Here is a 25,783-nt window from a genome sequence, read left to right as displayed (position 1 = left end):
AATATTTTTATAATTTTTATAAGGATTACTACTACATGGTAAGTTACCAATGAAATAATAAAAAAAGGTTTCAAATGGTCCAAGATTAGAATAGGCTTAAGATCAGAAATAATGGTGTAGGAATAAATAGCTGTTTATTTAATTACAAAGGTGGAAAGATTAAGGTTGCCTGAGGAATTAATGACCATGTCTGGGCCTGGAGATGTAGCTCAGTGGTGGAGCATTTGCCCAGCATGTGCAGGGTCCAGGGTTTGATCCCTAGAAATGAAAAGCAAAAATAAAAACGTGTTATGGTTTGAATTGTGCCCCCCACTCAGAAAGAAAGATAGGTGTCTTTGATGTAATACTTGGTTTTGGAGAATGTGACCTCATTTAGAAATAAATATGTGGATATAAGCAAGTTAATATGAGGTTTTTAGGGTGAACTATAATTCAGTAGGACTCATGTCCATATAAAAAGATAAGACACTGACTCTCAGTGAAATGGCCGAGTGAAAATAGAGGCAGAGAGTGCAGTTAAGCTGCCAGAGGCCAAGTGAAGGATAGGGCTCTGGGAATCTGTAAATGGCAAGGATATATCTTTCCTAGAGGATAGGAGGGAGCATGGCTTTGCTAACACTTTGAATCTGAATTCTAACCTCCACAGCTGTGAGAAAGTAAGTTTCTAAGCCACTCAATCTGTGATACTTTTTTATAGCAACCCTGGGAACTAATCATATGCATAATCTGAAAGAGGTGCACTGTCTAAATAATATTAAAATTTTGTAATTGTGAAGTGAAAAACCAGTGGGTATAGACAATGAGAGGAAACATTAAAATTGTTATTTCTCTGGTCTAGACTAAAAGCAAGAAACTCAATTTTTTTTTTGTTTTCCATTTTTTCTTTATTCATCTCAAAGCCATACTCAATTTGGATTTATAGTCTTTGTATACATTAGTTTTTATTCAGTTTATCTCAAAGATTGCTTCCAGATTTAAAGTTTTTCAAATTTATGAACCTGAGGGAGTGCCTGGCATCTGGTAAATATTCACTTAATATTGAAAGAATAAATGAATAAATACAACTATCACTAGGAGACAAAGTTAGAAAACATGACAACATTTATCCTGGTAGAAAATCTAAGGTATGTGTTTAAAATGAGCTAGAATAAAATGCCAAACAAAGAATATTAAAAAACAATATCAACAAGGTTATAAATGCCCAAGCAGTAAAACAAAATCAATAAATTGTTATACCATCATGGGAGAGGTTTTTTTTTTTTTTTTTTTTTTTTTTTTTTTTTGTAACTGAATACATCTGGTGAGATATAGCAGGGAGGTAACCTAAGATGCGTAGCTTTATGGTTCCATATCTGTAGCAAAGTTAGCAGCTACTTATTGACTGAATAAGCCGGGGCAAGTTGGATAACCTTACAGTGCTTTAATTTTCAGACTTGTAATCTAGAGCTGACAATAGAACTGATTTTATAGTGTTAATGTGAAGAATTAAATAAGATAACACACCTAAACTGCTGACAACAAAGCTGAGTGTGTGAGAAACTTTGCATCCCAGGTTGTCCATTATTTCTAAAATTTAAAATCTTAGAAAATTATTCTTAGAATATAAAATAGATGACAGACATGATGTAAAGATGAATTGTTATGAGAAACAAAATAAAAAAGTGATTACACAAAAAGGAACAGTAGCAGAAATTATATAAAGAAGCAAGACTTAATTTTTTTTAAAGAGAGACAGGCTCCATGCCAAATTCCTATAATTCCAGCACTCTGAGAGGCTGAGGCAGTAGCATTGCATTTTGGACCCAGTGTTGGCATTTAATGATTTAGTGAGACCCTGTCTCAAAAAAAAAAAAAAAAAAACACAAAAGGACCGGGAATGTAGTTCAGTGTGAAATCCCCAACACTGCAAGAGAAGAAGAAATATTTTGGTGCATTTAATTGGAAAGGGAGTCAAGGGGCTTAAAGGAAGAAATATTAATGTTTGAATTATGATCTAGGGATATTTACTGATAACACTCATCTGGTTAAGTCTTTTATTCTAGTTTTCACAAAATTTCTGTAACTTTGGCCCATTTGAACACTGACTGAACATCTGGTATCTGATCATTGCATAGTACATTCCTTTTTTAAAAATGAATTTATCCAACAATGTTTACATAACAGTTAACAAGTTATTATATAACATTATCAAAATAGAAGCCTTATTTTCAGATTAAATATTTATGGTTTTGACTATCCCAGATAGTCTATTGCTTCTCTAGACCTGCCATCTTATTGCATGTTGTTAGGTTGAAGTAAATTGTTGTTGGGAAGAAATTGTAAATCTTTATCCTTATAGACCTGTGAGACCTTACAGGTCTTTTGCACATACTTTAGATCTTTTTCCTTGGAATCAGAAGAATTTTAAAGTACTGGAGAGTTAGACTCCATTAAAGAATAATAAAAGTTTAAAAATACTTGGTTGATAAAAAGCTTGCTGAGCTGGGGGGTATAGTTCAGCGGTATAAGCGCCTGCCTGGCAAGAGCAAGGTCCCAAGTTTCATCCTTGGTGTCACCAAAAAAAAAAAAAAAAGCTTGCTGTTACAGTTACATGCAAACTTTTTATTTCAAGAATGCTTTCTAGTTTGATCTATTTTGAGATCCCAAGATCCAACGACGTTAAAGGGAAGGGCTTCTATATGTTGCATATGAAAAAAAAGTTATTTTACTTTAAGAAATAAATCAGAATAAAGAATTCATTTTTAAGATAATGGATCTTCACTTAATTCATGAAGATTTCTTCTTTTTGCTAAATAAACTAGCATTTTTAGAGTATCTCAGTTCCTTTAACCCAGAACTGACAATATACTTCCAAACCAACAGGGGGAGACGTTGTGAAATCGGAGAGTCGAGTGTGGCTCTCTATCTTGCTGCTTTTCTCAGACAGGAAGGTGTGTGGAGAAACTGGCTTCTGTGGACCCCTGTCAGTAGCTCTAGATAGGATTTCAGATGGAGCACAAAAGGAAGTGTGTCCACTGTAGGGTACCCCTGGAACCCGATTCTCACTCGATCCTCTGTAGAAAGTGTCTCTTAATGTTTGACTCCCAGCCTTCCACATCAGAAGCCCATAGATACCAGGTAAGGAGGGCGGTCTCAGGCCTACTGTGCCCCGCCCACAGATGCTGTCTTAGGCGTGGCTAGTAGATCACCTCCTGTGTCTTTGTTCCTTCACCTGGGAAGAAAGGTTTGTCTTGATTGTAGAACCTGTTTAGTAGAGGAAGTTCTTTTGAACAATATTATTCAGATGGCTGGCCAGGGCTATTAAAGAAAAAAAAAGGCAGAGGCCGGGGAGATTGCTCAGCTACAGGAGCACCTGTCTGGCAAGCTCAGCGTCCAGAGTTCGATCTCCGGTACTGAGGGAAAAAATAAAAGAAAAGAAAAGATGCTTTTTTCCTTGTTTATTTCAGTGTTCCTTTATTCATCTCACAGATACATGCTTTCCAATCCACTGAAAGGTACAAGTGTGCAGTTTTGAGGCAGATCTGAGGAAAAACATTGCCCATTTTAAAATCTGTAATGGTATGAGGATTTCTGTTTTCTAAATTTGTTTCTTTACTCACTGGTGAACTCAGTGTAACCTTGCTTTCAATTTCTGTTATCTAAGGAGGACAATATTTGCACATAGGTTTTATGTAATAATGATAACTGATAGAACTTTTTATTAAAATACATAATTGCATAATTCATTACTAACTTTATAATGAAATCTTATGGTTTGATTTAGTAACCCAGAATATACTAATCCTTATTAGTATTTTAATGCTTAACATACACTATTCTATGAATAACATTAATAGGGCCCTGTTTTAAATCTGTTAATAAATAATTATATATACATGTTTAGTTTAAACTTAATTGCCTATATTCTTCAAGTCTCTTAATGCTACTGTGTTTTGGGCTCTCTCCTTCCAGATTTATTATATTGGGGAAAAAAATCTGACTTTCAAATAAGAGTGGTAATTAAAATATCTAGTGATTTTATAACTGCCTATATTTGTTCTTTCCTATCTTTGAAGGAAATTGAAGTAGATATATAATTCCTGTTTTAAGTTACCTGAATGAATGTTTGAGTTAAGGTATGAGTTGTATAAGCCACTATGTGAGTTACTAGTTGTCTCAGACTTCAGTGATGTTATTATATTTAAGATGATAAAGTGGGTAAGATGATTCCAATGGATCTTCTAATATTTTTATGAATCTAAAATATGTGATAACACAAAAAATATATATATATATATGTAATGATCTTTATATTTATGAATAGTTCTTACCCAGTTCTGAGGACATTATTACGTATGAAGTGATAAATTAGAAAAATTATACAATGGCATATATGTGTTCTAATACTTTTTAGTGTCATCCAAATTTACTATATTAGGAAAAACAAATCTTAGTTTCATGTAAGAATTATAATGCCAAACAACTCAATTATTATATAACTACACACATTTTTTTCTTTTTTTTTTTGGACACAGGTTTTTGTTATGTGTTCCAGCCTGGCCTTGGACTCACTATATAGCCCAGGGTGGCCCTGGCCTCATGGTGATCCTCTTGCCTCAGATTCCTAAGTGCTGAAATTATGAACATGTGGCTTTTTACTACTTTTGAAGATAATTGATAGATGTAATTTCTGCTTTAATGCTACCTAGTTACATATTTAGCTTTTAAAAAGCCTTGCTTCCTTTCTACTCTTTAAATTTTGATAATCCTACTTCAATATATCTGTACTTATATATTTGTTCTTTGTATATATCATTATTTTTCAAGATAATTTTGTTAATTATCTGTAATTTTTCTTCAACTTCAAGTTTTTTTCTTTTGTTCTACTGTCCATGTTTAGAAAGAGTAGAAAAGATTTTAAATTTTATTATTTTACTCATGCAAATTTTATTTAAAGAAAATAGAATGAGTTTTTGTGTTCATGACTATCAACCACCATTATTAGGAAGACATTAAATAAAGAAATGCACACTGATTTAACAAATCAAGGAATACTTACTGAGCTCTCATACCTGAGAAATTTCATCTATAACATGATGATTTGTCATTTATTATTTTTGGCTTAGAAAAGAATCTTCAAATACATCAAATATTAATCATCAGTTTATTCACTCACATAATACAACTTCCACTCTGAGACGCACATATTCAGACACACAATTCATAGCACCTTTGGAGTGGCTCAGCTTCTGAACTAATGAGGGGAGGGATTTATATTCTCATTGAGTAAATATGCTTTTCTCATAGAAACGTTCTGACTTTGCTTTTACCCTTTGCTATTATTTTTGTGATGTTTCCAGCTACTTATTATCACCATAAAATACATACTGACTTACAAGAGCTTCTTTTAGGGAGGAGTTGTGTCTTTCATCAGAAATGTGTATTCCCTTGCAAGTAGAGCCACTTGAGACCTTGTTTTCCTCTGTTGAGACTAAACACCCCCTACCTGCCCCATGTGCTTTCTTGTTCTGTAAGGATGACTTATTAATGCTGTGTTAATGTGACAGATCAGTCTTTACTGGGCTTTTATTTTCCTCTTCTATTGCTCTTTTTCAAGATTTTTTTTTCTTACTGTGGTCTCATTCTGGTAAGCAACTTCCCTTTACAAGAGAAGATTGTTTATTCTCCTGTTAGTGGTTTTTCAACCTTCGTGTGTTATTACTTTACTCTTATCTGAAAATTTGTTAGTTTTTCAGTACTTGGAACATTTGGTTGTAATACATTCTCACTGGTAAAATCTTTCAAATCTTTGTCCATTTCTCTTCACTCAATGAAAAATGTGTTGTTTCAAGATCTCTTTCTCTACCTTAACCACTTGGGACACTTGTATCCATTTTAACATTCGCACCGAATGGTATTTTTTATGTTCGTTGATCTAAAAGTATATCAACTGAGGGATGTTAGTAAGCAAATCTAGAAATTTTTTGTTCAAATGTAGAAGACAGATTTTAGCCTCTTCTTTTTCTCTTAAGTAACTGGAACTAGCTCTGGTCTGCTTATCTTATGAATTTCTTGTTTCATTAGGAAGATAACTGGGTGAGTTAATTTGCCTGTATTTCTTGCCATGTATAGTTGAAAGTAATCTGATTTCCAAACGTTTGTGTGTGTGTGTGAAGATAGAAAAACATGATGCAGTGCAGTAATGCTGTTCTCATTGGTTTCTGTGTTTCAGAAAGTGCTTATCCCCAAATATAGGCTCTCATTGTTTCACTAAATTTGTGAAAGTAGAAGAGTTTCAGTGCAAGTTGAAGCATTATGGTTATGTTAACATTTGAATGTCTTTCTTCATTACTTTGCTTTATATTTGAGGGCATGGTTGTCTTCTCCACCCTGCTGCCTGGATTTTGTTTTAATTCTAAGGAAGGTTTAAGGCCTTTTCAGAAGGAACACATTTATGTTTCTTCAGTCCCTTCTAATTGTACATTTAAAGCTATTGCTTTAGATACTCATTTCTAATGCAGTTCTAAAATTATTCTAGCCATATAGCATCTCCCTTGATTGTATATTGTTTGCTCTTTTCCTAAACAAGAGTGTAAAAGAAAGTGAAAAAGGTAGAGTATTATCAAAGTTACAAAATAAACTAAAGGTGTGATAATAGGTAAATACTTATGACTATGACTAAGTTTTTAGAGAAAGAATGTTGGAGACTTTATAGATTATTTTAAAAATAAAAAGCACCCAAAAGCACAATTAAAGTCTTAAGTTAAAGAAGCATACAGTAATATCTTAATCTTCTATAAATGGTGACAGAAAAAGGCATACACACTGTAGATGATGGTATGCCTTGCAGGTGATTTCCTGTCATCAACAGATACTGCCAAATGGAACACAGATATTATTTAAAATATAATTAGAATTCTAGAAGTCCTTGGTTAATTGGTTTATCTATTGCTTAATTTCACCAAAGCACAGTTGATGTTTCCTTTATGTGTGAGTAAACATAAATAAAGTATCTGAGCATCATATGGGATTGGTCTTTCAAAGATTTTTTTGGGCAGGGCTTTCCAAAAGTGAGGTTATCAACAATGGCCAGCCATTAAGAAGTAAACACTTTCGAATGCTGAGCTTTCTTTAAAGAGCAGGAGTACAGTGAAGGGGGATAAGTGATTAAAAAATTATTCCATGAATACTTTAAGATATAGGAGGAGGCATGGTACATAGAAATAGAAGAAACTACAAAGGAGAGTTTTATAACCATGGCTCCTTAGCTCCTCAACTGTATAAGACAACCTCTTAAAATATACCCAAATGAGAAATCTCATTAGTACAGTTTAGTTCCTATATAAGTTATTCTTTCAAAACTTTTAAATTTCTGCTTGTTTTATGATATCCAACATTTAGTTGTTTTATTTTTATTTATTATAAAGAGAATTAAAAATATAGAATTTCAAGATGATAGGAAATTAACAGTGGTTATTATATTGCATATTGTTATCTTCAAAGTAGTGTTCAGATTACCCTGTTGTAGGCATATAAAATTGATCAAACAATATAAGCACTAAGTGTTCCTTTCATTGGACTAATAGAAGTTAGTAGTACAATTATCTTAGCTATCAGGTATATATTCCCCTTTCTTTTTGTACCTTTCATCATCAAGGGAATTAATAGATATTTATAACCTATTTATATATGTTAAACAAGCTGATTTTTAAAAATTTTATAAATGTGATTTGATAAATAATTATATGGCAATTAATTATGTGGCATGTAATTATTTGATATATATAATTTGATTTTATAAATAATCATGTTGCTGACCTGTTAATAGGAGTGTAAGGGAAAATAAATTATTAAAGTTATGGATGTGATAGGAAAAATGTTCAAATGAGGACAACAAAAGAGGGGAAAGAGAAAGGAAAGAAGGGAAGAGTTAAAAAATGTGAAAAGAAGTAAAACATGGAAACAAAGCTTTTGTAAATGGGGAGGAGAGCTAGAGGGGAAGGAAGGGTAGGGGATGGGAAAAATAAGATATCATGTACAGGTACACATTTTCCAATATGAATGTGGTCATTATACATATCTAAAATATACCAGTAAGATCTGATAAAAGTAATTACGTGTTTGATTTCAGGTAGTTGTATTCGAAATAAGTTATTATTCTTGACCTTGGGAAAGTTATTTATCCACATTAAGCACTGGATTTCTAATCTGTAAATTAAGGACATTATTAGGACCTAATATGGTATTGTTGAAGGATAAAACATATAGAACAATGAATGTACCAGGTAATGATGATTGCTACACAGTGAGAGCTCACAAATACTCAGTGGTGTAGCACCTCCCCTCCCTTGCCTTCCTCTCCTGTCCCCTCCATTCCCTTCCCCTGCCTTTCCCTTCCTTTGTTCTGTTTTAAAACAGAGTCTCACTATATAGTTTAGGCTGGCCTTGAACTTACAGCCCAGGTAAGGCTTGGACTCAGCCTGCCAAACGCTGGGACTTCAACTATGCACCACCGCACCTGGCTATTGCCATTTTCTAAGGAGATCAATATTCTTTTTGCAACAGAGACCGCAAATGATATATTAGGATTGCCCTCTTTGATATATCCCTTAACCTACTTATGCCAAAGATTAAATTTTTTAAATTTTACATGAAATTTATGTAATACATCTATGCTACCTAGAAAAATTCAAGGAGTGAGAATTTGAAGAGAACACATTTCATAATGTTCCATTGTTATGGCTGTTCTTAAAATGAGTCACTTGCCACTGAAGGATGAAAAGCTCGGCAGTAGCAATGTTATTCTCAATTTTATTTATTTGATAGTACTTTTTTTTTTGCTCCGAATGCCTTCAGGGCAGGTTTGGCTGGCTTGAGTTGTAGGGATTGAACCACAGCAACCTGAGCCTGATTGCTTTGTTGAAGCAGCCACTTAAAAAACTGAACTAAGGGGCAGGCCCCCCTATTTGACAGTACTTACAATCATTTGACATTTCACTGAGTTACTCTGGTATTTAATGAATTTATAAGTTACTGAATGATCTGAGCTTTTGAGTGTCTATATTGAAGGGCGTTTTTCCTGTCTTATTTTATCTTCAAGGGAAAACATTGTGATTACTGCATTATTTTTGTGTGATTAGTATTTTATAGTTTTCAGTCATGTCTAATCTCTTCCCAAAATAGGAGTGGAAACTTCTTACCACATATGCTAATTATTATGAAAATTGATGCTAGAAAAGCAAATTAAAAAAATGAGGTAGTTTTCCAGCTATTTCATCGTAGCTTAATCTAGAGGAAGAAAACCCAGTGATTTTGTTTCTGCTGGGTAGGGCATACTGCTGTATATCTTCCTGGAATTATCAATTCCTCTGCTGAGAAAAGTGTCTTTGGGGTTACAGAGACACTGTGACAGTAGATTTTGGGACAAAGTCTTGCTATAGTTAGAAACAAGAGTCTAAAACTTACATGGGAAATAAAAAAATAAAAATTGAACATATATACACTTTAATTTTGTTATATAGAATTTATTTAAAAATGCAGTTTTGGGGTTGGTGAGATAGCTCAGTGGACTAAATGCCTGCTTAAGGCAAGCACAGAGACCAGGGTTCAATTCCCCATACCACATGATGGTCTGGTCCCGCCCCCAGGCATGCTGAGCCAGGGACAGAGTCTGGGCTTGGTGGTATATGCCTGTAATTCCAGTGTTGGAGAGTCTGAGACAGGAAGATCACTAGGAGTCTGAGCTGCGTAGTGAGACCCTGTACCAAAAAAACTTTGACCCATTGTTCTGCTTAATAAGTTTCTTCTAAGGGTCTTTTTTAGGGTATATTTAAAGTAACTAATGATTGCTTTAAAGATGTGCAGTGATTCTTTGTGAGCGCTGTATTACTTTTCTAGGACTAACATAGCAAAGTATTATGAAGTTGGTAGCTTAAAGAAACACAGATTTCTTCCTGCACAGTTATGGAAGTCAGTGTAAAATCCAGGTGTTGGCAGGACTGATTACTTCTGGAGACTCTGGATGAGTTGTTCCATGCATCTCTCCTGGCTGCTGATAGCTGCTGGCAATTATTGGCATTCCTTCACTTAGTGATAGAGTTCTGTGATCTTTTTCTTTTTCATCTCACTTTCTTGTCTGTGTTTCTCTCTTGTATTTCTAGGTCATCTTCTGAGGATACTCATCACTTGATATAGGATTCACTAATAATCCTGAATGATTATGCTGGGAGATCTTTAGTTTTATACCTACCAAACTCCTTTTTCCAAGTAAGGCCATATGGGGATTATTGGACATATTTGTAGGAGAAACTTCATATAGCCCTCTTTCGTTTGTGTACCCTTTCCCCAATCTGGGGATTCAGCCAAGGCATACTCTACTACTGAACTATAGTGTCAGCCTTTTCTTATTTTTATTTTGAGAAAAGAACCTGGGTGAATTGCCCAGTCTGGCCTTGAACTTGTAGTCCTCTTTCAGCCTTCTAAGTAATAGCTGGAATTATAGGCATGTACCATGCTGTGTATTCTTTAATTATCAAGAAAATTCTTAAAACTTGAGACTTTATGGGTAAAATCCTTGACTATAAAAGAAAATGGTTCTTTTCTTTCTTTCAAGTGTTTTTTTGAGCATTTACTCTGTGAGCCTTGAAAATGCTGTTTTGGAAAATGCTGTGTATCCAAGCAACTGAAACTGAACTTCAGCTGTAATGCTCGATACCAACTTTTTGGTTTACAACATTCTAATATTTTTCCTGCCTTAAATATTTTATATTTTTCCCCAGGTTCTAACTCTATTGTGAGTTATTTTTTCCAGATCCCTCATGAAGGAATTTTGCTTAAAGTTTGGTCACCAAATACTTAATTTGTTCCAATGATACTATACACAGAACTTTCTGGGCTTGTGCTATAGAACACAGATGTAGACACTTGTTCAGAACCTGAGTTCTGGTCCTGAGTTTGATTCTAACTCAGAGTTAGACTGTAAAGAGCATATTAGAACTTCTTCTGAAACAAAGTCATTTTATAGTATTTTTCCCATCCTGAAATATTATAACCATATTTTTATTTTAACTTTATTATATGTTTGTAGTACATAGTGATCACATTGATTATATTTTTTAAATGAAAATTTTCTAATTCTGCCTATAGAAATGTAGAACATTTTTGCATATTATAGTGCATACTTTTGTGTGTTAGAACTTTCTGGTGTATTTAATATGGCAGCAACAGTAATTACTAGTATTTAGAAAGAGTTTACTAATTACTAAGGGCCAGGAACTTTGCTTAGTCCTTTACCTGCCAGATTTGATCTTTAAGGCTGTCTTATTCAGGCATTATTATTTGTCCTAAAAGACAGTATTGTTATTTTTATCCTCAGAAAAGTAAATTGGTATACTCAACATTTTCTATGTGAGGTAATTCTGTATTAGAATATGCCTTGCCTTCTTTAGATGACTTGTTTAGCCGGAAATATAGCTCAGCGGCATAATGCCTGCCTGGCAGCACAAGGTCCTGTGTTTGATTCCCAGTATAAAAAAAAAAAGGAGAGGAAAGAAAAGATGATTCATTTAAATTTGTGTGTTTCAGAAGATTTATACAGTTGATTGGTATACTTAATTTGGCCTTAGTATGAAAAAAGGGAAATAATGTTTAAATCACAAGTAAAACTACTTACATTATTTGTTAAGTATAATAATACTTGACCCATGTTGTTAATCATAAATAGCTATCCTGTTTAGATTCCTTAAGTTTGCTTCAGAAGATTATTTCTTACTGAAATACTGTTTTCTATTAGTAAATTCATGTGTCAGTTTTATAGTTACACAGATATGCCATAATTTCAGTAATACTAATAAAAGATCAGAATTTTACTTGGAATAAGGTATATTTATATAAGATTTCTAGTTGTAAATAATTCAAAAATAATATGAACATGTGCTATTGAAATGAATATTTTTGCCCATTATTAATACTCTTTTTATATTGATTAGAAAAACTAGTATTGTACCTCTATTCTCAGCTTCATCCTAGTTAGAGATACTGTTTTCTTTTTAGTCTTTGAAGTTTATCATTGACAAATTATAGTTGCATGTATTTTTAAGAACTGATACTATAATTAACATTAAAATTATAACATAATTCTGCAATTTAATAATCACATTCCTTTATTTATAATTGTCACTTTTTTCTTCATTCCTTATTTTTCCTTTCTCTCTCCCTATTTTCCTCACTCTCCCTCTGTTTTTCCTTCCATTTTGAGATAGGATCTTGCTCTGTGGTTCACATTGGTCTTGAAATCTGTGCATAGCCTGTGCTGGCCTCTTTTTTTTTTTTTTCCTCCTTCAGCTTCTTGAGTGCCAGGATTTCAGTTGTGCACCACTGTGTCTGCTTTCTATTCTTTTGTTAAGTTGTAAGATTATCTTTCCCTTCCAGTAGTTTCTGATTTCATTCTAATAAATAAGGTCTTGGCAAAGGCTTTGAAACTCCTAATGTTTCCAGTTACTAGTTCCAATAACAAAGGGAGCTCTAAACAGATCAGAGGATTATTGGTTCATGTGCAGTACCAGAATACTAAATAGTAAATCCATTTAGGAAACTTTTTTGATAAAGTTGGAAGCTCCCAACATTTACAAAAATGAAACACGTACATACTCAGTAGTCCTTGTGCAGTCCTCTATGTGACAAATGTAAAACTAATAAAACATATCCTCTCTTACCCTAAAAAGCAATCAACAGAGGGAAAAATTTTTCACCAAAATAAAAAAAGGAAAATTGTAGACACATCTGGCCTAAAACTTTTAAATTACCATGTGAAAACTATTTTCTTTAGCTGTGTGATAATTGCCTTCTATAGAAAATGATACCCCAAATCAAGTGGATCATTTGTTATGTTACTGACCTTTATCTTTGCAGCAGTGAAGATCTTTATAGTATGTGTTTATATTTCTCAGCTTTCAAATACACTAAATAAAATGATTCAACTGGAGGGAAGGGATGCTCACATATAAATAGAATAACATGAATTCTGCATCCATTTTTGATATGGAAAATCATAAGAGATTATCATTCTTATCTCAGCAACAAAATAAGGCAATAAGATACAAAATAATCGTTTTTATCATGCTTACTAGAGTCAAGGGAAGAAAGAAAACCAAAGATATTGAAACTGAAAAATTGACAAGCATTTCATAGGCAAAAGCAGAACCTTGACTACTGTCCTGCTTGCTATACCTATATGAGCAGATAAATACCAACAAATTTTTAGTCCACTTGTAATGATAGTATGTAGGCTAGTGTGAAAAATTAATGTCCAGAGAAACCCAGCCAAGAGAGAGGTGGCATCTTCCCATCAGCTCTCATTCCAGTGTTTTCCTGTAGTGAAGCAGGAGATTAGAGGAAAATAGTTGAAAGAGATTCTCCAAATGAAATCCTCTGCACGTGCAGAAGGTGCCTTGTATTTATACGTGAGCATCCCTCCCCTCCAGGTGAAGTAGTTTTAGGTGGGAGATCTGAGGTCTCAGCTTTCACCTACAAAAGAATTTAAGAGCTCTTCCCAGTCTGATTCAGAATTTTGAATCTTTGAGGAGCAAGGGATAGTGACCCTCCAAAGGGTATTAGGACTGGCAGATGTGTTCTTAGACATGTGAACTAGAAGCAGTATAGTGTGTTCCCTGTTTCTTTATTAATTTAAGGAAAATAGATGAAATCGTTATATTCTTTGTTTTAAAAGCAGAATTTCATTAAGCTGAATCTTGTTAATTTATAACTGTGATAAAATTTCAAAAAACATAGTTATTTACTATCAACACTGGAATTCTTTTTTTTTTTTTTTTTTTTTTTTGTTTGTTTTTTTTTTTTGCGGTACCAGAGATTGAACTCAGGACCCTATGCTTGCCAGGCAAGCACTTATTCTACTGAGCTATCTCCCCAGGCCCAACACTTGAATCTTGAGTTAGTTGCTAATTGGGAAAGTGTGGGTATGTATCCTACATTTCTGGATAATTTATCAAAAAATTACTTTGTGTGAGAAAGGGATGAATAGGCAGAGTGCAAAGGATTTTTAGGCCAGTGAAACGCCTTCATATGGCAGTATAATCATAGCTACAGGCCATTGCACATTTGTACACATCGTAGAATGGGCAGCAGCAGGAGTAAACCCTAATGCAAATTGTGGGTTCTGAGTGTAATGATGCCTGGATGTAAGTTCACCAGTTACTCTAACAAAGGTACCACCCCGGAAGGGGGTGCTCTTCTGGGGAGAGAGACTGTTGTTAACTGGGGAGATGGGGCATCTGCAGGGCCAGAGGACATATGGGATTTTTGTTTCTTCCTCCCAGTTTTGCTGTGAACTTAAAACTGCTCACAAAAGAGTCATAAAAATAACCTTTAACCATTTTAGTCATACACTTGGGAAAACCACCACAGAGCCTGAGTAGTATCTGGATGTTGACTAGGACGGGAACTGATTATAGCCTCCTGCATGGGACATGTCACCTAGAGACATAATATTTTTGAAGAAACAGATAAGAATGTAAGAAGAAAGTTTATGACATTTTACCACCTAGATCTCACTGCACTCTGTTCTGTTAGACTATAGATTTCCTTAGCATTGTTATTTTGAAAGTGTCTTTTAATCATTCAAAATTTCCTTTTATGTATGAAGATACCAAGAGGACTGTCTTTCTTTTAATAAATACTAGCAATATGCAAGCATCAAAGAAGAAAGGCAGCATGACAAACTAGGTTACTAAGAAGTGGTACATCTAAAATGATTTGCCTGCAGTTGGAACCAAATTGTTACAGTAAATCATCTAGAAACCTTTTAATTCTTAAGTTCCATTTCTTGATGCAGATAGAAACCGTGTATTTTTCATTCTCCCCAGAAAATCAACATCTGCGAAAGACTGTGTTACTTGCTTATTTATAAATGCATTCCTTTTATGAAGGACATACTGATATTTACAGTGTTTCATTTGTATTATGGAGTCATCAACAGTAGAATTTTTTTACAGGAGATGATTTTCTCTTGGGTTGTAATTTCCCTTTGAATTTCATGCTTATGCTTTGCATAAGTTCCTAAGGTATTGATCCCTAAGCCTGGGAGATCTTAGCTAGGAATATCCTTCTGCTTGATTCCTACCCCCCAAATGAGATAGGTTCCTACTGTGTAGTTCAGGCTGGCTTTGAATTTGTAGCAATACCCCTACCTCAACTTTCTCAGAGCTGGGATTATAAGCATGTGCTACTATGATCAGTTTTTTTCTTGATTTGTATTACCTTCCAATTTGAGTATCTGACTATTCCTATAGGGCCAAATCATCCCTTTTATTGCTCAAAGAATGTTAATGTTAATAGATTGGATTTATTTTTGGAAGTCTTTGGGAAATAATATTTGATTATTATTTTTATGACTCATTATTAACAAAGAATTGTCTCAGTGTCATCTCTTGCTTTTACCCTTGTTTCATGTTCTGCAAGCACCTCAGGTGCAAAGTGGTTGGTGCTTTAGGGGGTGATTGTGGTTGCTAGTATAGTAGGGATTCTGTGGGTGCTTTCATCAGTAATCTGTGCCATGCAGTTACGGAGAGTTGGGTAATAGTCAGAATTTTTTAAATAAAGACTTGAAACATCCCTTCCTGTTTACTGATATGGAAACTGACTTAGGTAATTTACTCAGATTCATGCTCTTTGTTCTTTCTGATATAAAGAACCTTACTCTTTTGGAGCTGGAGATACATAGCTCAACAGCATAAGTGCCTTTTTGCCAAGTGCAAGGTCCTGAGTTCAATCCCAGTACCAGAAACAAAACAAAAAAAACCTGACTCTACCTTAGGGCCTTCTTTAAGAGCCTTGCTTTTCCAGTTGATACATACATTTTGGTTATAGTTGTTTTTGCTTATTATTATAGCTAGCCATTTGGTAGAGCTCTTTGTTCAAATCACTTCAGTCAGCAGTATCTTATTTTTTGCGTTTCATGTCTTTGCCTGTGCTGTAGTGGGCCAGGATGGAAGTAACCTAGTATACTGTCTTTCGTAAATTTAGTGAAAACTCAAAAGCGTGATAGGTATGATTTTTCTTTAAGTAATTTAACTTTTACTTTTATAATTTTAAAAATTGTTAATAGGTAAATGTGTAGTTATTATGGAACTGTCTGATATGACTGATATTATGTTATTATGACATTATTAGTGACATAATATCAGACTGACATTATATATATCAAATAGAAACCATATTTCATTTATTTAATTTAAAAATAATACAAAACTATTCTTAGAGATAAATTATTAGCTGTTATTACAGCAGGCTTTGCAGCTCCTCAGAATATTATATAATAACATCAGTTGTTTTTCTGTGGCATTCTCTCTCACTGCCTTCCTTCGCTGGTGCCAACTTTGTCTCCTTTTGCCAGAGCTGGTCCCTGTTTGTCTCCCTCTATCTAGTGATACCTCTTATGTTGTCTTTCTTGGGGCTAAGTCAGAATGAGTATGTGATCACTAGCTCTTGTGAACCAATAGGCTTAGTTAAGCACGGGCCCATCATAAATGAATTTTTTTTGGAGGGGTATTACTGGGAATCAAACTCAGGACCTTGTGCTTGCCAGACAGGTGCTGTGCTTCTGAGCTATATCCCCAGCTCTTGGACCATCATAAATGAGGAAAAACATTTAATTTTAATTTTTAAAGTCTCCACCTATTTCTTCTATGCAGAAATCAACCTGTCAGTAGTCTGATGTGTTATTAGGTAGACAGGAATGTAAATATAATATTTAATATTATATAGATAGGAGCTTTGGCAAGTGAATTTCATGTTTTACTTACAGAAATATAGGCATTAAAAGAACTGACATTGATTACAAAGTTTTTAAAGCTGTTTGCATTGTGATTATCCCTATGAAACTCAAGGATTATTATTTCTGATATTTTAAAGAGCAGCCTATCTAAATAGTAGTTTTAAAAGAAAGGATATTTACATCATTTATTTTCTTTTAGATACAATATATTATGAAGTTAATATAAGGAGACAGATTTTTTGAAGTTTTCTTTAATCCCAAACATGGGTTTATCCATTAAATTATTCTGATCCACTAGGTAATTCTAGCATTATTGCTTTAAGGAAATGATAAAGATTTTTTTTTTGCGGGGGGGTGGAACTCTTTCTTTTTCTAGAATTGGATGGCCAAGGTATAATTTTAAAAGCGTTCTTTTTATCATCTCACTGTATATAAGTCCATATACAAATGAAGTGTGTGTGTGTGTGTGTGTGTGTGTGTGTGTATGTATGTGTGTGGTATTGAGCACGAACCCAGGCCTCCATGTGTTCTAGACAAAAGTACTTTTACCACTTAACTACATCCCCAAGCCTCTTATTTTAAAAAAAATGAACACTTTCAAGTGTTAAAGGTATTTACGCATTAATACTTAAAAGTACCCTGAATTTTCTATTTTTTTTGTATAACCTCCCAGGTAACTTTCAGTTCAATTTTCCTAATACTCACAAACTGAGACAATATTCCTACATGTATTTTAATATTGACTCAGCCTGCATTCACAGTAGAGGGGTCTGCTCCTTTCTTGTGATGCCTTCATTGCCAGATGGGTGAGATTAGCGCTTTCATCTCATCTTTCTGTGAGCACTTGTGGGAACAAGAGGCTACTTGTACAACCACACACATTGGGGAATGAAACTTTTCCTTTAGGAAAAAGGTATAGGCTGGGGAGCTAGCTCAGTGGTCGAAGTGCCTGCCTGGCAAGCACAGGACCCAGGTTTGATCCCGGGTACTGCATGCTGTGCTGGCCCTGGAGCCAAGCTCGTTAGTGCATGACTATAATCCCAGTGCTGAGGATGCTGAGTGATCCTCACAAGGTCACTGAGTCGGAGCTACATAGAGAGACCCTGTACCACAAAAAAAAAAAAAAAAAAAAAAAAATGTGTTTTTCAATATGGGTGCTTTACAACATTGTAATGCATTTTTAAAAGAAATTAATTACAGAATAACTATATATGTCCTACTTCTTTTTTTATAATTTTACTTTTTAAATGTATTTAGGACAGGGTCTACAGTTTTACTACGTAGATTGAACTTACAGTGATTTTTTTTATTTTCAGCCTCCTAAATTGATGTATTTTTAAGTATTTTAAAAATTCCAGAATACTTCTGAAGCACCAGAAATAGAGTTTTAAAAAGCAAACAAAAACAAATGTAGAAAAACCAAAACCCATGTATGTTAAGGAATGTGGACTGCTTACAAATGGTCCCTGTATGAAGTTAATATAAGGAGTTGTCTTTCTGTAGCCCTTTTTGTGCCTCCGTTATGGTGATCTTTATTAGAAAGTAGGACTGGAGTTACAAATTGGGCTAAGGGTGTGGAATGTAGACTCACATTCCTAGCTGGGTGATTATTTGTGCTACAATAAAGGTTTATGTTTTTACAAATTCCATTTTAAAAATATGTATCTGATTTTAAAGTGTTAACTTTTAATTATTTATAGTAAATTATGTAGCTTTCCTTTGAGGAAGGTTTGTATTTTTCATTTTATATATGTTATAATTGATGTATAGATAGTGATTTGCATGACATTAGAGAAAAATTGACCAGTGTTTCTATCAGAAACTCCCACACTTGCTTTCCCATTGTTCTTACTACCTAGTTCTTGTTTTTGCTCTTTTTCTCTCATTTTCTACCCTGTTAGATACTCCATTTACTTGGGATTTTAAAATGGATCTGGAGATTTGAAATTTTAAGAAAAAGTTTCCTTTTTTTTCAGTTGTGGTATATGATGTTAAGAAATACACTTTCTGAAGCAAATAGCAATCTGGGTTGACTTTTCTTAGTGGCAGTTTTGCCATTATTTCTTTGTTATTTTTCCTTCTCCCCCATTAACATCATCATTATAATTATCATGTTATTGCCTTGTGACTCTAGAAAACTTACTGGGTACTTAAGTGCAGTTCACTTATAAATATGTGTCCCATATAAATCCTCTTCTTTCTTATTCTTATTTGAAAATTTCTCATAATTAGAGTATTATCTGAAATATTCTGTGTTATGCTAGTTCTTTATTAAGTTCCTTTTTTGGTATGATGCTTAAATATTTGGTTTTCTGGAATTTCCTTTGGGTTTTTTGTTTTCCCTCACCTTTATGCGTTTCTTTTCTATATTCCCCCAAATTTCAGGAAAGTCAACTGTTATAGAGTTTGTACATATTTATTTACATGTTGTCTTTGAAATCATTATATTTAACTTAGTTGAAAAAAATGACAAGAGAAATACCTAAATACTATTACTGAAGGCTTGTTTTTTAATCCCTCCAGGAAAGAAAAGAGAGACTATCCAAATTTGAGTCTATTCGTCATTCAATTGCAGGAATAATTAGGTCTCCGAAATCTGCACTGAGCTCTTCATCAGTAAGTATGAGTAACTGTGTATGCTACTGAAATGGGCACTGTCTAGTCTCTGTCTGGGGCAGATTACTGTCTGAAATATAAATATATATTTTAAAAATAAGTTTTACCTTTTTGTATGCATATGAATCTTTTCATACATTTACATAACAGAACCTTATATAACAGAGATACAGGAGGTAAAAAATAATTTAGTGCAGTAGATCTCCTTTATCTGCAAGGTATACAGGTGAGACCCTTATTTAGGGTGCCCGAATCTGAATCAAATCCTATATAGTTTTTACCACACATATTTAACTATCTTAAAGTCAATGTATAAATTAGCTTCAGTAAACAATTATAATAAAATAAAACATTTAACTACATTATGATAAACACTGTATAAATGATCTGTCAAAATACCGTACTCACTTTCTTCTTATAATGATGTGAGATAATAAATGTTATTGCTGGCTACATGCTACTGAAACTGCAGAAAGTGAAGCCATGGGTAAGGGTAAGTACTGTGTTCTAGACTTCCTATGTGACCCATAAATAATTATAGGAACTTACTACGTAGTTTGGAGCCCTATTAGAAGGGTGTTAACAAATTTCTCCTCCAGTGAAATGTAACATTTTTATCACTGGCATTACTGCGTATTTGTTTTAAAATGTGTCAGTTTTATGTATTCATATTTTAAAGAACATTTTTATTATAAAATTAAAATTTGTTTGATAGATTAATGATTGAATTTTTAATTTGGCATGTCACAGTGGTACATAGAATTTGAGGTAACTCTGGTAGGAGAAACTTGACCAAAGAGAATGTGCTATGGATCAGAGCATGGAATATTTCTCTAAGGCAATGGGTATCCTGTGTTTTTTTTTTGAGGGGGGCCCTTAGTAGATTGGTGTCCTGTATTTTTGGAAAAGATGGTTTCTCTCTCAGCTCAGGTAACTGAGCTTGAGTTTTAATTTGAATGTAAACATTTCATGTTAAACATGCTAATCCAGATTGCATAACAACTTAAAAACTGCGTATCACTTTAAGGGGAAAGTTTTATACGTTCTGAAGAGAAACCAGAGTGTGTGCTTATAACTTTAAAATATCTTCTGAGGTAATATTTTTCAGGGTGTGCTAATTTTGTAAACATAAAATAGAAGAAAAATATTTTAATTAATTTAAATCATGTTTTCTTAAAAAAGTCATAAAAGCATGGCAAATTAGTATGTTAAGGTTGCTTAAATCATTTTATTATAATATATTTAACATAAAATTCATCTTTTAAAATGTATACCTAGTGGTTTTTAGTGCTATTGTGTGTAACCCTCAATATCATCTGATGCTAAAATATTTTGATCCTCTTGGAAAGATATTCTATAGCTATTAAGAGTTGATCTCAATCCCCACCAACCTGTTACTCTATCTCTGACAACTGTTATCTAATTTCAGTCCCTATGGATTTACATAATCTCAACATTTTGCAGATATAGAATCATAAAACATGTGGCCTTTTTTTGTCCAGTTTCTTATGTTTATCATCCTATTTTCTAGGTTCATCCATTTTGTGGGTGTGACAATATTTCATTCCTTTTTTTGACTAAGTAACTTTTTGGCTCCTATAAATATATTGCTTTGAACATTCATATACGGGTATTTAAATGAGCACATTTTCAGTTCTGTTGGTGACATACCTAGCAGTGGAATTACAAGGTCATGTGGTAACACTGTATTTACATTTTTTAGGAAGTGACATTTGTTCTCCACTGAGCCCACCATTTTATGCCTCCACTAGCAATATATGAATGTGTTAACTTCACATTCTTGCCAACCAATGGTTTTTATTTTTCACCTTAAAAAATTATGGGCCATCTAGTGGATGTGAAGTAACGTGTTATTTTATTGGCATTTTTTTTTTGATGAATAATGATGTTGAGTATATTTTTATGTGCATATTGGCCAGTTACATATGTTCTTTGTGGATGTCTATTCATATCCTTTACTTTTTTTTTTTAAATGTATTTGGTACAGGGTCTCACTACACAGCACAGACTCATAGTGATCCTCTCGTTTTTAGTGTCCCCAGTGCTGGGGTTACAGGCGGGTGCCACCACACCTAGACTTGGTCCCTGACTCAATGTACCCGGGGTAGGGCCGGCATGGTATTTATTTGGTGCCAGGGATCGAACCTGGTCCCTGAACTTGCCTAAGCAGGTGCTTACTCTGCTGAGCTATTTTGCCGGCTGTACCTGTTTTAAAACTTTTTGTATGTTTTTTATTGTGCTGGGATTAAACCCCAGAGCCTTATGCATACTAGACAAGCACTGTAGCACTGAACTGTGTGTCCAGCCTTGAATTGTTGTAATCAATTGTTGAATTATAGGAGCGCCTTAGTTACTTTTCCCTTGCTGAGACCCAATACCCAGTATCTACAATTGGAGGAGGAAAGGTTTACTTGGGCTCACAGTTTGTAGAGGTTTCATTCCATAGTTGGCTGGCTCCAGGGCAAGGTGGCATGGTTGAAGAGAAGTTGCTCATGTTATGGCAGCAGGAAGCAGAGACCAAGGGAGGGGTGGGTGATGAAACCATTCCAGGCCACGCCCCCAGCGACTCACGTGCTCCCCACATCACATCTAGCCATAGTCCATTGGTGGGTATCATGCCCCATGATCCAGTTACCTCCCCAAGCCCTACCCATGAGTGTACCAGCCTCTGGGGGAGTACGTCCAGAAATAACCAATAACAAGGAGTTTTTTCAGTGTATTCTGGAAATAAGCCTCTTATCATGCATACAGTTTACCAGTGCCTTTTCTCATTCTACAGATAGTGCTTTCACTGTCTTGAGAGTATCCTGGGTACAACAACAGTTTTTAATTTTGATGAAGAATAACTTTTTACATTTGATGTGCTTTTGGCATCATATCTGAAAAATCTATTGTCAAATTCAAAGTTATTTAGATAACTTTTTCCCTCCTGAGGGTTTTATAATTTTGGCTCTTATATTTACATTTTGTACACATTCATTGAATTATTTTTGTCAGTGGAGTTAGGGAGGAGGAGGTCCATATTCACACTATGCATGTTTATTTAAAGTATTAAAGTAATAATTATAAACTACCATTTCTTTATTCAAATGAACATATTAAAAATTGTAACTTTATAATATAATCAAATAAAGAAGATGTTATACATAGGAAAATAAAGTTTTATTTAATTATTCTTTGCCATACCTATGCTTCTAGTAGTGTGGTTAAATGTAGTAACAGTGTCCACTGGAGCACTTGTATCTTGAAAGAAGAAAATTTAAACGATAAGTGAATTTGGGTTTAGCTGCATATTGTGGTTTTGTGTCAGATATTTAAAGTTTACTTATATTATTAGGGTACTACTCCATACAGCTGATATTTTATCAGCATGCACCTCTATTTTTATTTACTAACAGAGCTAAATAACCTACTATTAGCATCTCAGAGCACTGAGGTAAACTCCACCGCTGTCATCTTCCTGTCTTCAAAAGGTTATTTGTTCTTTTACAGTCAAGGCCAGAGGTGTTGGACAGCATTAATTGTACTCTCTGAATGCTTGCTGCAGCCATGATGATGCATTGGAGTGGGAACTCTTAGAATCGTATTATTTAATAAAATTCATCCTAGTGATGTCAAGAATGCTGCCCTTTCTCCAGGGCCATTTCTTTACTGCAGAGCTTATATCATGAGTGGTTGAAAACTCCTGTTTCCATTTTATGCCCACTTGTGAATATTAGTTGTATCACTGGTATGTGGAATGTATAGGGCTCCTCTAGTAGAAGCATTTTTGGAGAAATGTTCTTTTAAACCAAAGAAAGCATATCTAAATGATTCATTTGTTATTTAAGCATAAAAAACTATTATTCAACATTCTCCTTAAATTCATTTTTTTCTATTGGCATGTTAATTTTGGAGTTATAATACTTTGAGCTATTTAGAAAACCAAAATATTGCAAACATTTGCTTCTTTTTATATGATAATATCATGAAAAGAATTTGCTTGCTGGCTTTTTAGAAAATTTTTCTTGAGCTGTGATTGAGTTGTATTAGTTATGATGTCAGTATTATAATAACTACATTCCCAATCATCATAAGGCAGTTTAGCTATTTTTACTTACAAGTAACAAACTACTTTCATTTTTCACTGTTCACTTTGCTCCTAGCAGAGTAACCTAGAATTTCCTCTAGCAAGACACACTAATATCAAGTTAAGTATTATACATTTTAAGCCTTACTTCTTGTCAAATAAGGCCTAATTTACATTTTCTCCAATCATTAAAATGTAGAAAGAAATAAAAAAATATTATTTTTCATAATTTTATTGAGAAATAAATAACAATGAGACAGTTTCAAATCAAACTGGTAGGACAGTTCCAATAATTAACATATTACATACCGCCTTCCTAGTGATTATTTGTTCTACAATATGCAGACATGATATCCTATTTACAAACACTATTAGAACAAATCCCTCTATTCCTTGAATTAAGAGAATGTAGCTATATATCTATCCTAACCATTTTGAATACATAGATACAAAATGGTCATTCATCTGTATCTCCTTTTTTTGTTTAGTTCTGTCATTTAAATATTATTTTTTTGTATTATATCACAGCCATACACTGAATTCTCCTGTATATTTATGTTTAAGAAAATTAAATATTATCCAATGAATTGTACATTTTGAGTCACACTGTACAACATAATTTCCAAGAAAGGCATAGTGGCACTGGCTTACTTTCTATGATTTTTACTGTGAGAGACCAAATCTGTTTGCCCAAATGCTTAACATAATTACACAGATCATATTAGTCTGATATGTTCTATGGGGCAATCCCAAAATAATGGTAATGTTATTACTGAAATATGATTGTATGCTGAGTCATGGTGATGATCTCAGAATGATTTGAGTTGAAATATGTGATATGAAAGTAACTCTGACTATAGTTAATTGATGAAAATGTGTTTTTATATCACATTTTAAACATAAAATGCATGAGTTTAAGGGAAGAATATTTGATATTGAAAAAATAAAGACTAATCAAAATGTTATAAAGTGTTCACACACCACTCTCTCATTTTTCCCCCCTGTGACCTGCTTAGCCCGCCTTGGGGGTGGGGCTGGTGAAGAATGTGGTGCCAGGGATTGAAACAAGATCTCCCTGAACACATGCCTAAGTTTGCTTAAGCAAGCGCTTTAGACTGCAGAACTATATCATGGCCCCAAAATGTTATGCAGAGTTGACAGCAGATGAATGAGAGTCAGAAGTACAACTGGAAAAAGTGAATGCATAGAAGTAATACAGAAAAGCATATAATTACTAAACAAGAAAAAACAGGCAGAGGAGCTGTAGTAGTTGGATATAAAAGAGAAGTTAGAAGAAGCCAGAGAGCATTCAAAGAATTAGAAGTGTTAGACCAAAAATTAAACTTTAGAAAAATATGTTTAGTAAAGATGGTGTCTCTTATGAAAGAACGTATATAAAAATGCAGTTTAGAAAATGAGAAATTGTGGACATAAGTAATATCTGAGTTTCTCTTATTTGTCTATCTTTGTTTAATAAATTTAGAGAAAGATTTGTATATGAATGCTAATTTGTGATTGGCATCTTCAGTTTTTTTTTTTTTCCCTGTATTTAAGGGAGGGGTCTACAGGGTTTTCAGGGTCTCACTACTTCATCCCACTCATAGTGATTCTCTTGTTTACAGCCTCCCAAGTGCTGGGATTATAGGTGTGCACCACCACACCCAGTCTCAATGGCCTGTTCAGCATGCCCCGGAACAGGGCTGGCACAGCAGGCCTGGGGATAGAACCCTGCCCCCTGTGCCTGCTTGCAGGTGCTTTAATCTGCTGAGCTATTTGGTTTTTTTTCCTTTTTTTTCGGGAACCGGGGATTGAACTCAGGCCCTTGTGCTTGCCAGGGAAGCACTTATTCCACTGAGCCATCTCCCTGGCCCCATCCGCTGAGCTGTTTGGATGGCTCTGGCATCTTCATTTTTTTATAGTCACCATTTTAGAGAACAGCTTTAGCTAAAATTGTAACAAATTCCAAGTCTCAAAGAATACCAAAAATAGCCAAGAAGTTTATGAGTAAGAGTTTTGTTGCTAGTTTCATTGTGGAAAGTAACACTTAAGAGTATCTCTGTTTTGGTTAATAATACCAGCACATTAAGAATTTAACAACCTAAGTTTGCAGACCAAAATTAGATGAAAAGGAGGGCTGCAAGGAAAGCCAACATTTTGGCCCTAGCCTTCTAAGGTTAATTAAGACTCAGGATGTATGAGAACTTGTACTGTAACGTCATGTACCTCGGTAGTGTCCCAAATTTTCTGATCAAGAAGATTATGGGGCCAAAGAGGAAAGTGATCGATGATGTAGAGTGTGCCTAAGGAGA

The 25,783-nt window shown here is 34.2% G+C and overlaps 1 protein-coding gene across 9 annotated transcripts in view; it reads left to right on the top strand.

The window, feature by feature from the left end:
- Positions 1–25,783, top strand: part of Fer (FER tyrosine kinase) — a 485,925-nt gene that overhangs the window by 192,082 nt on the left and 268,060 nt on the right. For 8 of the 9 annotated variants that reach the window (XM_004625405.2, XM_023708326.1, XM_023708329.1 and 5 more), the window contains one exon: positions 19,292–19,384. In XM_004625405.2, the coding sequence (XP_004625462.1) occupies positions 19,292–19,384 (93 nt within the window). Of the gene's footprint in view, positions 1–3,468; positions 3,541–19,291; positions 19,385–25,783 lie in introns of those variants that run through there. The other variant, XM_023708336.1, reaches the window with a different exon arrangement.

The sequence above is a fragment of the Octodon degus genome, unplaced genomic scaffold, assembly GCF_000260255.1.
Source record: "Octodon degus isolate 3935 unplaced genomic scaffold, OctDeg1.0 scaffold00009, whole genome shotgun sequence".
NCBI classification, from domain to species: domain Eukaryota; kingdom Metazoa; phylum Chordata; class Mammalia; order Rodentia; family Octodontidae; genus Octodon; species Octodon degus.
The sequence above is the reverse complement of the archived record's forward strand: the minus strand, read 5'-3'. Positions and strand labels throughout refer to the sequence as shown.